General features: G+C 56.7%; 2 protein-coding genes across 5 annotated transcripts in view; one reads left to right on the top strand and one right to left on the bottom strand.

Annotated features, from left to right (window-relative positions):
• Positions 1-3,899: 3,899 nt before the first annotated feature.
• On the bottom strand, positions 3,900-13,442 carry SLC16A6 (solute carrier family 16 member 6). Of its 2 annotated transcripts, XM_021536989.3 has the most exons (6): positions 13,204-13,442; positions 10,262-10,503; positions 9,517-9,660; positions 8,716-8,844; positions 7,030-7,851; positions 3,900-6,474 (listed from the first exon to the last, which is right to left on the bottom strand). In XM_021536989.3, the coding sequence occupies exons 2-6, from the start codon at positions 10,494-10,496 to the stop codon at positions 6,221-6,223; spliced, it is 1,584 nt and encodes a 527-aa protein (XP_021392664.3). In that variant the 5' UTR covers positions 10,497-10,503; positions 13,204-13,442; the 3' UTR covers positions 3,900-6,220. The 2 variants fall into 2 exon arrangements, with proteins under 2 accessions (XP_021392664.3, XP_021392678.3); XM_021537003.3 differs by lacking the exons at positions 10,262-10,503; positions 13,204-13,442 and having other exon boundaries at positions 4,562-6,474; positions 8,716-8,972; positions 9,517-9,657.
• Positions 12,263-15,166, top strand: part of ARSG (arylsulfatase G) — a 29,900-nt gene continuing 26,996 nt past the window's right edge. For 2 of the 3 annotated variants that reach the window (XM_085556657.1, XM_085556658.1), the window contains exon 1: positions 12,270-12,389. The gene's annotated coding sequence lies outside the window, so the exon portion shown is untranslated. Of the gene's footprint in view, positions 12,390-15,166 lie in introns of all 3 variants that reach the window. The other variant, XM_021537937.4, reaches the window with a different exon arrangement.

Raw genomic sequence — 15,166 nt, 5'->3', positions numbered from 1 at the left:
CCTGCATCCACAGGGATTCATCCCTTCCTGCTTCCACAGGGATTAATCCCATCCTGCAGCCCAGGACCCCATCCCATCCTGTATCCACAGGACCCCATCCCATCCTGACCCAGCTGTGGGAAGGTCCCTGCAGCAGGGAAGGGCTCAGGGAGCTGCTGGGGGAGGATTTGGGCAGCCAGAGGGCTGTGTGACAGCAGCTCCAGGGCCAGGTGTGTCCAGTGGCAGAATTGGGGACCTTTCTGTGAAGGCTCATCCAGCTCTGCATTGTTTGGTCTTTAATTTCCAGTTAATTTCATTAATTTCTAGTTTATAGCCTCTGAGGGAGACCTTCCCTCCCGTCAGCATGCAGGGAGGGGGTCTGGGAGCTCCCTCCATGCCCAGGACAGTGCTGGGAGGGTGCTCAGCAGGGTTTGGGAGCAGCATCCCTGAGCTGTGCATGGGAATGGGAACCCCCCAGCCCCAGCAGTGCCTGTCCCTGTGCCTGTCCCCTCCAGCCTCAAGCCCCAGGTCCAACTGCACAAATGCTCTTTGTCTCATTTTGCAACGCGTGAACAATAAAAACACCAATGGCATCACAGCAAAAGGCAAGAGCCCAGAAGTGCCTCAAACCACAAATTGTGGTAACTTCCCATGGCCCAAGCCCGGACTGTGGGGATGAAAGTGAGCCAGTGGGGACAGAGGGGAGGGGAGGAACCAGCCCTGCTGGGACAGCAGCTGGCTGCAGCAGGAGCACGGGGTGATCCTTGGTGGCTGGAGCAGGACATGGGGTGATGCTCAGAGGCTGGAGCAGCAGCACAGGGTGAAGCAGGAGCACAGGGTGATGCTCAGAGGCTGGAGCAGCAGCACAGGGGGATGCTCAGAGGCTGGAGCAGGACACAGGGTGATGTTCAGTGGCTGGAGCAGCAGCACAGGGGGATGCTCAGAGGCTGGAGCAGGACACAGGGTGATGTTCAGTGGCTGGAGCAGCAGCACAGGGGGATGCTCAGTGGCTGGAGCAGCAGCATGGGATGATGCTGAGTGCCTGGAGCAGCAGCACAGGGTGATGTTCAGTGCCTGGAGCAGGACATGGGGTGATGCTCAGTGCCTGAAGCAGGACACAGGGTGATGCTCAGAGGCTGGAGCAGCAGCACAGGGTGATGCTCAGTGCCTGGAGCAGGAGCACAGGGGGATGCTCAGTGCCTGGAGCAGGACACAGGGTGATGCTCAGAGGCTGGAGCAGGAGCCCAGGGTGATGCTGAGTGGCTGGAGCAGGACACAGGGTGATGTTCAGTGCCTGGAGCAGCAGCACAGGGTGATGCTCAGTGCCTGAAGCAGGACACAGGGTGATGCTCAGTGGCTGGAGCAGCAGCACAGGGGGATGCTCAGCACCTGCCTTGCCCTCACCCCACCTCGCTGCTCTCGGGCTCTCTGGGGTGGTTTGGGCTGCTCCTCTGCCAGGCTGCCTGTGGCCAGCACCCAGCAGTGGCTGCAGCAGCAAAAAGCCTTCACAACATTAATGAAAGCTCTGACAAAGGGAGGCGAGGGGAACTATTGTCTCCTTGGCCCGCTCCTCAGAGCGGCTGCGTGTAATGAGACTTTTGGTTATGCTTGTGGCTTCTGTGACAAAGCTGTGATTTAGGGGCTGTCTGCTCCGAGGCAGAGCTGCTCACACAGGCCAAAGTGCTGCTGAGTAATATTTTACCACAAATTGTTGTAACTGGAGCTCGACGACTGCAGTAGGAAGGAGGAGGGGGGGGGGATTGCATTTGATTTATGAGTGCAATTTGCAGTGTGAGCTTTGTGCTGGTGTGGCCGTGGATTTGCAGACCCAGCAGTAAAATCCACGGGAATGGGACAGGGGAGGGGAAATCTCCGTGGTTTGCTGCCAGCGTGTCCAGAGGAGGAGGTCTGGATGCGAGGGGGGCACGGGGGCTGGCAGCCAGCTTTGGGGACCCACGGCAGCCGGGCAGGCCCAGGAGCCTCCCTGTGTGTGAGAGCCCTGGAATCGCAGAATGCAATCATTAAGGTTGGAAAAAAGTCCAAAATCCGGTCTGACCTTTGATCAAACACCACTTTATCAGCTAAACAGAGCACAGAGTGCCACGTCCTGCTGCTCCCTGGACACCTCCAGGGATGGGGACTGCAAACCTCCCTGTGCAGCCCCTTCCCATGGCTGGCCACCCTTTCCACGGAGAAATCCTTCCCGAATTTCTTCCTGCCCTTTAGCACGGCCATCGGGTGTGAAACAACCCCTCTGGCAAGCACAGCCTTCAAAGGTTTCCCAAACCCCAGACTTTCCCTGAACGCAGCCTGTGGAGCATCTTCAGGGTGAGTTTTGGGGAGGAAGGAAGTGTGGAGGGCAGGCTCTGCCGGGCTTGCATCACTGTGAGAATTCAGGTCATGTTTACTACAGGCAGCTGGAACACCATGATCTCAGCTGGTAACAAGTAACATCTGAGGGGACGAGTTAAAACATTCAAGCTGTTTTGTAAGCACCTACTTTGCTTTCTTTCCAAACCCAGTTTGGCTGTTTGCAAGGGTTCATTTGTCCCCTTAAGAACCTGGTGTCATCTTGTTGAAATAAGTGAAAAAGAACAGGGGGTTCCTTTTCCTTTTAATTTCAAACGGAAAAATTGTTTTGTCTTTTTTGTTTTGTTTTGTTTGGATGGATTTGTGCTGTTGATTTTGGTTTGTTTTTTTTGGGGGGGGTTGTTTTTTTTTTTTAATTTTTATTTTTTTTAAGGCCCCAAAACAACAAACACAGCCCCACAGTCCAGCTTCCCTTCTGCTTCAGCAAGGACAGATACCTACGGTCTGAAGGCTTCTGGCCTCTTGCAAGCTGCCCTTGTGTAATTTCCTCTATTTACATTTGGCCAGCACTGGCCTCATTGACTACAAGAGTTTATACAGCCCCTTTGGAGAGGAATACCAAGGATTGCTGAGGCATGTCCGGCCCACATTCTCCTATTTACTGTGCTGCTAGATAGATGTACAGTGCTCCTGAATAAATATATCCTTATCCTATTTTGTTCTTGCTTTCATGCCTTTGTACCAGGCAAGCAGAGAAGGTCACAGGCAATTAATTTAAACCAGGTGGGAAAAATGACTCTTAAAAATCTTTCTGTGCAGGGAGACATCTGATAGTGCTCCAGTTAAATGTGCTTTTATTTATGTGAACTGTGTGCAGGCTTTGTAATGCCTTTTTCTGGGGGGGGTTGTTTTTGAGGAAACTGTTGCAAATAATGTTTGTTCACTGCTGTAAGCGAGCCGGAGTCGAATTTGGAGAGAGATTATCTTCCCTGGACTTTGGTGTTGGCGCTGCAGCCTGCACGGCTCACCTCTGCAGCCAGGATGGAAACAGCTTGTACCTAATGCACATCAGCGTGGTGATGATTGCCTCTGCAAGCAGAGCATTTGCAAACCTAATGCGTGCAGTGCTATTGGGACGTGGCAGCACAGCTCCTTGTAGGGTCTGGGGATGCTGGACGGGGTGAGCAGGGAAGGGCAGATCAAGAAATTAGGTTTGAGGGGGAGAGAATTGCTCTTTAGCATGACTAACCTGCTATTTAGTGGGTTGGGGGCGAGGGGTTTAAAGTAGATTTTTGTGATACGCGGGTTGCTCAGCCTGGCGTGGAGAAAGTATTCAGGGATGATAAAATAATTCCGTGGCTGTGTGCCCATGTCTGGGGGTGACCCTCGGGGTCAGCACTAATCCACAGCTTGCAGGAATGTGAAGCTCCATCCTCTCCTGAGCTGGGACTGCCCAGCTGGCAGGGAGAGCAGGGCCACCTCAGGCTGGAGGAGTGGATGGGACAGCTCCCCACAGCAAACCCAGGGATGGAGCAGAGGGAGAGGAGAAGTTTCTTCACCGTGTTTATTATTAAAACGAGAAGAAAAGGGGAAAAAAAAACAAAAAAAAAAAAAAGGAAAAAGTTTATTGCAAATCTCAGTGTTTAAGAGTATTTCCAGAGTCCACTTGGTTACAAACAAATCAGTAAATCCTGCTTGTGCTGTGCCCTCACACACACACACTCACCACTCGCTCCCCTGCTCGTGCCACGACGCAGACAGGAACACAAACGGACTGTGAGGTCAGTGACAAATGTAGTATTTGATCTGGATTGGAAACTTGGTTAAAAAAAAAAAAAAGAGAAAAACCCCAAACTAAATACAGTAGAACCTCGCAAATCTGCAGAACAGGGAGCTTCCACACACACGCAAAACCTGGAGGCCTTAATTCCACTTCCAAGCAGTTGTAATAGCAAAGTGCTGTAGTGAGGTCTCGTATCACAAAGACTTCAACAACCTTACAAGGATAGGCTACAGAACATTTACCAAAACGCTTGAAGTATCATAAATTAACAATAAATTAAAAGTACATCGTAATGCAACGTGGCTGTTTGTTCACTGATCACTGGTTCACACAACTCGAGTTCTCTGTAAGGGATCTTCCAGTCCTGGGTGCAACACAGCGAGGTTCTGCTGGCCGTGATAAAGTGCTGAGGCAGAGGAAGGACACGAGACCACAGGTCCCGGGCAGTGAGGATGAATTGCTCCAGCCACTTGGTTGCAAGAGTGCCTGTTTCTTTTCTTGTTTTTTTTTTTGTTGTTTTTTTTTTTCCTTTTTAAATTTTTTTTCTTTTTTTGGACATCTAAGACAAAAAAAAAATCAAATCAAGCACCTTCCCAAAAAGAGGTTGTTCTTTTTTTTCTTTTACAGATTGTCCCACATTTCTATGGCTGGTAAAACACAGGTCAGTGTAGCAGTTAATGGATGATGCCACTTCCACTTAAGTACACAGAAATGGTGGCTTGGGGGTTTCTTTTTCCCCCAAACCAGAACAGACTTGTTTGATTTGTCCCCCTGAGTTGCCTAGAGGCGAGAAGATGCATATAGGTGGGGTAAGCAAGCTGTGAGCAGGAATCTCTCCCATTAAGACTGAATGAACAGCTCAGATGTTGTCTTTTATCCTTCCCTTCATGCACAGGCTCCACTTCATTTCCCACTGGAGTCAGCAGCAAAAAGAAAGAAGCCCCTTGCTGACTTCAGGGGAGAGCTGGGGCAGGGGGTGCAGCTGGCCCGGCCACCCCAGCACCCCGTGGCTGGCAGGGTGGGCAGAGGGACAGGGGAGGCTCCCGGGGCTGCAGCAGAGATTTCCTTGTGCACCTGTGAGCCAAGGTTTCGGGTACATTAAGACATCCTGGGCCAAATCCTCCCTGTGGGGTGGGCTGGTTCCAGCAGCCATGCTGGGTCCGTGGGCACCAGCTGAGCCTTTTTCCATGGAAAGAGATGCTGGATCTGTAGTTCTTTTTTTTGTTTTGTTTTGGTTTTTTTTTGTTTTTTTTTCTTTTTAAATAACTGGGTTACTTAAGACTTACCTATTTAAAACAGCTACACTTTATGCTGTAAGAATAATTTCCCAACAATTTCACAAGCAATACAAGATAGGCATTGAAGAGATTGATGTAAAGACAGCTTTCCGTTGTGCACAGATCATTTTTCCTCTCCAGTTATTTAAGCTAACCTCTTTTAACAATCTCAGAATAAATTAATAAATACTAGTTAAATTAGAAACAGTACATCAGGTCTGACTATCAACAGAAAACAGTTCTAAGGACCCCAGTTGGGAGAAGAAAAATGATCTCATGAAATATGTGCAGTAATAACTGGCCATAAAGACACACGGAGCCTTTGATTTCCCAGCATTATGTGACATTCAAGTTAAGATCATTAGCAATGGTTTCTAATTGTCAGCTATCTAGCCTGGCCTCCTCCAAGCTAAAAGGTGAGTCTGTATCCCTCCAGAAGAAATTCAGTTGGCTACTGGTGGTGTATGAAATGCTCGTCTCCAGTTCGTGTCACCGGGTCTGTGTGCAATTTGTGGTAGGGGATGGGTGACAGTCAGAGGCTGAGCTGCTTCTGCTGTTGTCAGTATTTATGGATCAGCTGGACCTTTACCTATGCTTGTTATCAGGAAAGCAAGTGTGCATCACATCTTCATGCTAGACAGAAGTTATTCTTATGTGACTATCTGTATTTTCTACGGAGCTTTCCATTGTTGGTTAAAAAAATTCTGCCTAATATTAAAAAAAAAAAGGAAAAAAAAAAACTTGTTGGTAGCGACTGTTCACATTTAAAATTTCACATTCCCTTTAGAATGGAGTTTTAAAACGTGGAGCAGAGCTGACATTTCCCCCAGCCTTACACTGAGCACATTAGATGGAGAAGGAACAGGGTTTTTTATACCACGCTGTCAGAGCCTTTTCCTGAATTTTCTGCTTTTCCAATATCCATGTCTATAAAGTCATCTGGTAGTTCTGGTGGTGGCCCCGCCGTGCTCTCCTCCACCTGCTGCTGCTGCTGCTGCTGCTGCTGGTGGCACAGCCCAGTCTTGCACGGCCTCACCAGGGCCAGAAACACGGCCCCCAGGACCATGCCAGCAGCACAGGAGTAGAAGGCTGAGCTGTAGTTCTTTGTTGTATCCACTAAGACACCTGAAAAAAAACATTTACAGCAGTTAGCCACAGCCCACTCCCCCCTGCCCTGCCCTCCTGTAGGGCTTTAACCTGTGTTTGATCTGTGACAATCGGATGCCACGTTAAAAAAAGTCAACCCATTGTGTTCTGGGGCACAGAGTGACATCTCCAGGTGAGTCAGAAGCCCCTGGGCACTGCAGGGATGCTGAGCCCGAGATGCATCAGGCATCTGTTTGTTCTGCCAGACTTCACCTTTCTGCAGTGTGTGGCACAGGCACAGCGAGAGGGACTCGCCTCTGCTTGTGCCTGAAGTGATGCCAGGTTTGGGTTTCTAACAGGATCAGGGTAGCACTGCAGTATTTCCCTTCCCTCTGAGGTTCCTCAGTGCCTCATCCGTGGGACTCTGCAGAGCTGCATTGCAGTCTTCTAGCTCTGGGAGACTCCCAGTAGAGGCTGCAGGGATTTTAGGGGAGTGCTGTGATCAGTGCTGCCAGAATACCTTCTAGACAGAGAGCAGCACCAACAGCTGTCGAAAACCTCCAGAACAAAACCAAGACCAAAAGTTTGTGTTACCTGCAAGGGGTGGTCCAGCCAACCCAGCTAAGCTCTGAATGAAAACGTAGACCCCAGCTGCAGAGGACATCCTCTCGATGCCAACCACGTCGTCTTCAGCCAGGAGGGGAATATGCGTGCCCGCTACCGTGCCGAGCATGAAGCCAAAATAAACGCTACATATCATCAAGCCCCAGAATCCAGAGGCAAAAGGGAAGGCAACCAACGCTACCGACAGCAGGATGACGCAGATGAGCTCGATGTAGATCTTGCGGATGGGCTTCTTGTTGAGGAGCCAGCCTGCAAAAATCCTCCCGAAGACCTCGGCGATGGCCATGGCTGACAGGATGTAGGCAGAGTGGTCTTTGCCGATGCCGAGGCTGCGGCTCAGGGGGATGATGTAGAGGGAGGGAGCGAAGAAGCCCAGGGTTGCAAACAGGCCAAAGAATGCATAACAGATAAAGCTATAGTCTCTCATCACAGAGAAGTCCAGTAGTTTGGTTTTTGGTTCTGGAGGGGTGCTGTTATTGTCCGTGGGGTTCTGTCCGTGTTGCTTTGGTTCTTCACTTTTCGGCTCTGCTTTGGTTTTTCCAGGCACATTGCTGGGTGAGGTAGTTATATCGACTCCTGAGTCTATGGACTCTATTGAGGTGCATGTTTGTTCGTTTTCAAGCATGTACTTTGTCTCTGTGGGCTCCTCTGGAGGCTGTGCTTTCACTTCTTCCTGCTCTCTGATGACGATGGGGCGCAGCAGCGACCCGCAGGCGGTGATGCCCAGCTGCAGCACCCCGACAGAAAGCATGCTGTACCTCCAGCCAATCTGCTCCTTCAGGGCCGTGATTGCTGAGGGAAGAGGAGAAGTGTAACTGGGAAAACCTGTAGTTACACCAACAAATTGAATTTACAGACAGGGAAAGGACTGGAGATTCGCCACGGGAGGGTTCCAGGCGCCTCTCAAAAAGGCTGAGCAGGTTCCCTCTACTCAGGGGTCTGGCACCCACATTCCCCCTCTGCTGCAGCAGACAGAAGCTAAAAGCTGTGTTTACCACCTGGCTAGCGGATGCCACCCTCTAGGTAGCCTCTTTTGAGGTCTCAGCAAGTCTGGGGACAAAGGGGGTGTTGTTTTCAATGACGGAGGGCAAACTCAGTGCTTGAGTTCCCTTTCTCAGCTGCCCTCACCCTGAAACCAGCTAGCAGAGGAAGTCTCTTAGCTCTGCTCAAAGGTGCACGTCACTGCTTAATTACCAGCCTTCCTTTGCACCCAAAGCAGCTTTGCAGTGGGGATTAGCCCAGAGCACAGCAGAGCACATAAACCTCCAAGGGCAGAGGTGACAGGGCCGTGACGCCTGGGGACAGGCTCCCAAAAGGCTGGAGCACTTTGGCAGCCCGTGCTGAGCACAAGCCCAGTAACCTTTAGGAGCAGTTCTGGGCACTGTGTGTTTTAAATAGCTGGAGTTTCTCGGGCTTATTTTTAGCCTGACAAATGTGTATAGGGAGCCCAGCAGGCTGTGTGTCAGCCAGGCATGTCCTGCGCTGGCACCGGGGGCTCGGGCAGTGTCACGCCCGTCCCTGGCACTGCTCGTCACTCTGCCTGCTGGCTGCCACGGGCACCTCAGCAAAACCACTCGTGGGCACCAACCTGGCCTCTGGCTGCTTGCCTGGGGAAAGGAATGTGCCTTTGGCACTCCCAGCACGTGGGCACCGTACCTGGTGCGAAGGAGAAGACGGCGAAACATTCCCCTGTGGATGCCACCGCTGTGACCAGCGAGCGCCTTTTGTCAAAATACTGTGATAAAATGGTGACAGTCGGGAGGAAGGAGAGGCAGTATCCGAGGCCTGTGAATAAATGCCAAAAATTGCCATAACAACAAGTAAAGGAGGGGGAAACACCGATGCAAGAGCACGTTAAGTCGGCTTTCCCGGTGGTCATTACAGTATCATTTCGGCCAACTCAGCAAGTCACCCTGGAAGAAAATCATTGGGGAAACCAGAATGTTATTTTTTTGTAAATTGGAAGGGGGAAAAGAAAAGAAGAAAAAAGGAGAGTAAAAACCCAAACCAAGAGACCCAGCCACCCAAACCTGCTAGATAATGCCTCCTGCTCCCAGACAGCCAGTGGGGTCCACTTTGAGGACCTCATCTGCTTAAAGTATTTGAGCCTGTAGCAACTGTTCCCCTAAGCAAGGCAAGCTCCTGGCTGTGGACATGAACAGGACGCCCAGGCCAGGCTGAAGAGGAGGAAAAAAGTATCAGGAGAAGAAAGCAGAGACAGAGGGAGCGTTAGAGGACTTGAGGTCTCCCCAGCCACCCCAGCTCATCAGAAGCGACCGGCGTTGCTGCACGAGCTCAGGGCCGAGCCCAGGGCGGTGCCCGGGGTGGCACAGGGCAGAGAGCCAAGCCTGGGCCCATCCTCGCTGCGGGGCCAGCTCAGGAGGGGCAGCAGCAGCAAGCACGCCCCGTGTGCGGGAGGGAGCGGCGTGTGGCCGCGGGGACAGCACGGGGGCTCACCGGAGACGATGCCGATGGTGACGTACATCTCCACCACGCTGCGGGCGAAGGAGGCGATGACCATGCCGGCGCTGACCAGCAGCCCCCCGGCCATCACCACCAGCCGGTGGCCGAAGCGGTTGCTGAGGACCGTCGACAGAGGAGCTGGAGAGGGACAGAGCCATGGTCAGCACCCACCCCAGCAGCTTCACAGCCACCATCTCCTGCTCTTCTCATACTCCTGCCCGAGTCTCCTGAGGTGCCACCTCCCTGCACAGCACAGCATCGCCCCGGAGCCACCCTCGGAGCTCGGCACAGCTCACAGCATTTAGGACGTGCTACAAAATCACCAGAACAGACCTAAAGGCAAGCACATGGCAACCTGGGACAAATCTCCAGCCGCATGCCCGGACAGCACCGGATTTCAGCAAGGCTCAAGTTATTGCTAATCTTTTTCACTGCAGAGTTTGGTTTGAAAACTCTGGCTTTTTGCCCTTTGCTGGTGAGACCTGAACAATTGGGTCAGGCTCAGTGACATGGACCCTGTCCCTGCACCACCCACAGACAAGAGCTGGAGCTCAAAGGGATTGCCAGGCTGAGACAGACATTCCTTGGCATTTGAGGAGCAGCCTCTGAGCTTTATGGCTGTGATTTCATTTATAATGGAGCCATTAGAGGCACAAAAGTCACAGGTGCCAGGTCCTTGCATGCTGAGTCAGCAGCACGACTGCCCCTTGCACCTGCACCGAGCGCCTGCTCCTCTTACCTGTGAAGGTCTGTACAAACACACATATGGATATTATCCAGGATATCCTGCTGTTGGTTTCGTCAAAGCTTTCCATCAGGTCGTTGAAGAAGACTCCAAATGATTTTATGATGCCGTATGTCAGGGCTTCCACAACAAAGAACGCAAAAGCGACTGTCCAGCCCCATCCTCCGTCAGGCACTTTAGTATAAACGTTTGCAGAGGTGCACGGCATCTTTACAGCTTTGACCGTCATTTTGGATCTGGAAAATGAGGGGAGAGGCAGCCAGGCATCAGTTTGAGCTGAATTTTGCTGGAAGAGGCACAGCCTGGGAGCTGAAGCACCCCTAAGGCACCATAAGCTGGACCCTGTGCTGCCAAGTGTGGGAGTTGGGCTGATGTTTCTGCCTCGGTCCCTCCGTGGGCTCCTTCCTGCTGCTGCCCTGTGAGCCCAGCACCAGAAACTCCCAGCTCAGCACCCAGGCAAGCTGTTCCCAGCAGCCAAGCCCGGGAGCTGGGAGCTGTCATCTGTCTGTCGGTGCACGGGGGCGGATGGATGCAGTTCGTGAAAGATCCACCGCGGAACGCAGCGCGCCGGGCTGCTGGAGCCGCAGGAGCCCCCGGGACACCCATCGTCCCCAGAACGGCAGCTCAGGGCTGCCCACACCTCAAAACGTGGGGTGGGCACACCCCTGCTACCACCAGCTCCCCGGCAGCCCTTGGCACCACTGCCACCCCCCGGGGCAGGGCGGCTGCATGGGATCACCCCATAAGACACGGGGTGTCCTCAGCCCTGCCCTGTGTCACCGGGGGCTGTGGGTGTACGGGGTGGCTTTGGTCCCACATGGAGCTCCCCATGGAGCCCCAGCGCTGCCACAACTGCAGAGGGGGACAGCAGCAGTGTCACAGTCGGGGGGAGGACACTGTGCTGGGCTCACCACCACAGCCACACAGCGGGGACAATGTCACAGTCCTGGGCTCGCCGCCACACCTGCATGGGGGTGTCACTGTCGGGGACAGCACCACACCTGTGCAGGGGGACAAGTGTCAGGGTCACTGTCACACCTACATGGGGGGAGCACTGAGCCGAGGCCACTGCAGCACCACACCTGGGCAGGGGGACAGTGACAGGATCACCTGCACCGGGGGGCTCGGTCCTGGGCTCACCGCCACACCTGCAGGGGGGTCAGCTATGCCGGGGTCACCACCACAGCGGTGAGGGGGGACAGAGCCAGGGTCACCGCCACACCTGCAGGGGGGACAGCGCCGGGGTCACCGCCACACCTGCAGGGCGGACAGCGCTGGGGTCACCGCCACACCTGCAGGGGGGTAGAGCCGGGGTCACCGCCACACCTGCAGGGGGACAGCGCCGGGGTCATTGCCACACCTGCAGGGGGACAGCGCCGGGGTCATTGCCACACCTGCAGGGGGATAGAGCCGGGGTCACCGCCACACCTGCAGGGGGACAGCGCCGGGGTCACCGCCACACCTGCAGGGGGATAGAGCCGGGGTCACAGCCACACCTGCAGGGGGATAGAGCCGGGGTCACCGCCACACCTGCAGGGGGACAGAACTGGGGTCACCGCCACACCTGCAGGGGGGACAGAGCCGGGGTCACCGCCACACCTGCAGGGGGGACAGAGCCGGGGTCACCGCCACACCTGCAGGGGGATAGAGCCGGGGTCACCGCCACACCTGCAGGGGGATAGAGCCGGGGTCACTGCCACACCTGCAGGGGGATAGAGCCGGGGTCACCGCCACACCTGCAGGGGGATAGAGCCGGGGTCACCGCCACACCTGCAGGGGGATAGAGCCGGGGTCACCGCCACACCTGCAGGGGAATAGAGCCGGGGTCACCGCCACACCTGCAGGGGGATAGAGCCGGGGTCACCGCCACACCTGCAGGGACAGCGCCACACGTGCGCTGGGGCTGGGCACACTCGTGGGTCGCCGCCACGGCCCGCGGGGTGCCGGGGCCGGGGTCACCAGCGCGGGGCTCCCCGCGGGCGGCGGCAGCGCCGTGCGCCGGGGCCGCCCCGTCCCGCCCGGACCTGCGGCAGCCAGCGGGCATTTCCCTCCTCCATTTTAGACTCGGCACCGCGCTCCGAGCCGGCCGCAGCCCACCGCGGAACTTCGCACGGCGGAGCAGGCGAGTGCGCGGCACCGGCCCCGCGGGAGCCCGGCCGCGCTGCGAGCCCGGGGAGGGTCCCCGGGCGGGGCAGGGGGGTCCCCGAGCGGGGCAGGGGGGTCCCCGAGCGGGGCAGGGGGGTCCCCGGGCCCCCAGCCCCTCCTGCGGTGCCGCATGGCGGGTGCGCGGCTCCCGGGGGATCCTCTCCGGCAGGGATGGAGCGAGGCGTGGGCTCCTGCATCCCTGCGGTGCTGCCCGCGCCCGGCTCCGCTGCAGCCGGGCAGGGCGGGGGGCACGGGCCGGACCCCCGGCGGCCGCCCCAACTTTGTGGGAAGTGCCTGGAGACCCCCCGAGAGAGGGGACGGGGCTGCCACGAATTCCTGTGTCACTGCACGGGGAATACGGGCGGGGGAAAAGCAGATCGGGAGGAAGCACGCTGAGGGAACAGAAAAATAAGATAATAAGGGAAGGAAAAACAAGCCAGCGAATCCGCAAACCTGGGCGTATGGAACGTACATTTAAAGATTAAAAGGAAAAATGATGGCCGGGGAAAAAAAAATGAAAATGAAGCCGGAGCGCAGGGACCCGGCGTGGCCCCCCCTTCCCTGCATCACTTTCCCAACATTTCAGCCCTGATTCCTGCATCTCCGGGGCCGCGGGCTAAAAATACAGGGATGCGGGCGAGGGGAGGTGGGGAAGGAAAACGCTGGAAAAATGAAAAAAAAAAATAACGTTAAAAAGCGCCCCGAACGAGGGGGAAAAATTTTAAAAAAAGGGAAACAAAGCCCTCCCCCACCCAGCTCCCCCGGAATCCCCGGGCGGGAGCCGCACTCACCCGGTGCTGCGGCGGGGTCAGGGGCTGCCCATGGCCCGGGAGGGCGAGCGGGCGACCCTCGGCGAGGAGGCGGCCCCGCTGCCCGCCGGCCTCCGGCCGCTGCTGCTCCCGCTGCCCGCGGCGGCGGCTGCTGCTGCTCGGTGCTCGCTCGCAGCCCTTTTATACCGGCTGGAGCCGGTCTCCGCCGGCGGCTCCGCAGCGCCCATGTGCGCGGCGCCGGGCCCGGCTCGCCCAGCGGCGGCACCGCGTGTGCGGGAGGGGCGGTGCAGCGGGGCGGCCCCGCGGCCCCCGCAGCGCTCGCAGCCCCGCACCGCTGCACCGCACCGCTGCACCGCACCGCACAGCCCCGCACAGCCCCGCACCGCACAGCCCCGCATCGCACCGCACCGCTCCGCACAGCCCCGCACCGCTGCACCGCACCGCACCGCACAGCCCCGCACCGCACAGCTCCGCACCGCACAGCCCCGCATCGCACCGCACAGCCCCGCACCGCACAGCCCCGCACCGCACAGCTCCGCACCGCACAGCCCCGCATCGCACCGCACAGCCCCGCACCGCACAGCCCCGCATCGCACCGCACAGCTCCGCACCGCACAGCCTCGCACTGCCCCGTACAGCCCCGCACCGCACAGCCCCGCACCGCACAGCCCTGCACCGCACAGCTCCGCACCGCTCCGTACCGCACCGCACAGCCCTGCACTGCACAGCTCCGCACCGCTCCGTACCGCACCGCACAGCCCCGCACCTGCCCTGCAGCCCCCGCGGCCCCGCACTGCCCGCACCGCTCCGCACAGCCCCGCACTGCACTGCACAGCCCGGCACCGCTCCGCACCGCACAGCACCGCACCGCACCGCACAACCCCGCACCTGCCCTGCAGCCCCCACGGCCCCGCACAGCCCCGCACCGCACAGCCCCGCACCGCACAGCCCCGCACCGCACCGCTCCGTACCGCACCGCACAGCCCCGCACTGCCCCGCACAGCCCCGCACCGCACAGCCCCGCACCTGCCCTGCAGCCCCCACGGCCCCGCACAGCCCCGCACTGTCCGCACTGCCCCGCACAACCTCACAGTGCTCCGCACAACCCCCACAGCCCCGCACCTGCCCCGCACTGCCCGCACTGCTTCGCACCCCTGCACTGCCCCGCACAACCCCGCACAACCCCGCACTGCTCTGCAGCCCCCGCAGCCCCCTCAACCCTGCGCTGCCCCACACCGCTCTGCACAACCCCGCACTGCCCTGCACCCCCACAGCCCCGCACCGGGCACTCCGCAGGTGCCAGGCCTCCCCCACCGGAGCGGGGCGCGGAGCATCCCCGGGGCACAGAGTGTGGAGCATCCCCGGGGCACGGAGTGCGGAGCATCCCCGGGGCACAGAGTGCGGAGCATCCCCGGGGCACAGAGTGCGGAGCATCCCCGGGGCACGGAGTGCGGAGCATCCCCGGGGCACAGAGTGCGGAGCATCCCCGCGCTGCGGGTGGGATGCGGGACCACATGCCGGAGCCCCCCGCCGCTGCTTGTTGGGTGTGTTTGTCCCCCCCGAGCGCACGATGCAGCACCCAGATAGGAATACGCCCCTTACTCATGTTTTTCGGGACTAAACGTCTCCTTCAGTTGCATTTCTAGGGAAAAACGTCGCGCTTGGTTGTGTTTTTAGGAGAAGCTACTTCCTTTAGTTGTATCTTTAGGGAAAGCCTCCTGTCCTTTAGGGAAAATCTGGTTTTGTTGCAATTTTAGGGGTAAACTTGGTTGCATTTTTAGGGCAAACATTTTCCTTGCTTGAAGTTTTAGGGGGAACCATCTTTAGTGGTTGTATTTTTAGAGGAAAATATCTCCCTTAGTTGCTTTTTTTTTTTTTTTTTTTTTAGGGAAAACCCATCTCTTAGTTTTATCTTTATGGAATACATTTCCTTTAGTTGCATTCCTAAGGAAAAACATCTCAGTTAAATTTTTAGGGGGAGCTC

The sequence above is a fragment of the Lonchura striata genome, chromosome 18, assembly GCF_050655825.1.
Source record: "Lonchura striata isolate lonStrDom1 chromosome 18, ASM5065582v1, whole genome shotgun sequence".
Classification (NCBI taxonomy): Eukaryota; Metazoa; Chordata; class Aves; order Passeriformes; family Estrildidae; genus Lonchura; species Lonchura striata.
This window is presented reverse-complemented; position numbering and strand designations above follow the sequence as displayed.

Excerpts from the sequence above, each read along its gene's own strand:
- SLC16A6 (XM_021536989.3), bottom strand. The coding sequence starts at position 10,496 with ATGACGGTCAAAGCTGTAAAGATGCCGTGCACCTCTGCAAACGTTTAT. Across the intron at positions 8,845-9,516 it reads CACCATCGGCATCGTCTCCG|GCCTCGGATACTGCCTCTCC; the intron begins GTGAGCCCCCGT and ends ATTTATTCACAG. Across the intron at positions 6,475-7,029 it reads GGCTGGACCACCCCTTGCAG|GTGTCTTAGTGGATACAACA; the intron begins GTAACACAAACT and ends GTTTTTTTTCAG.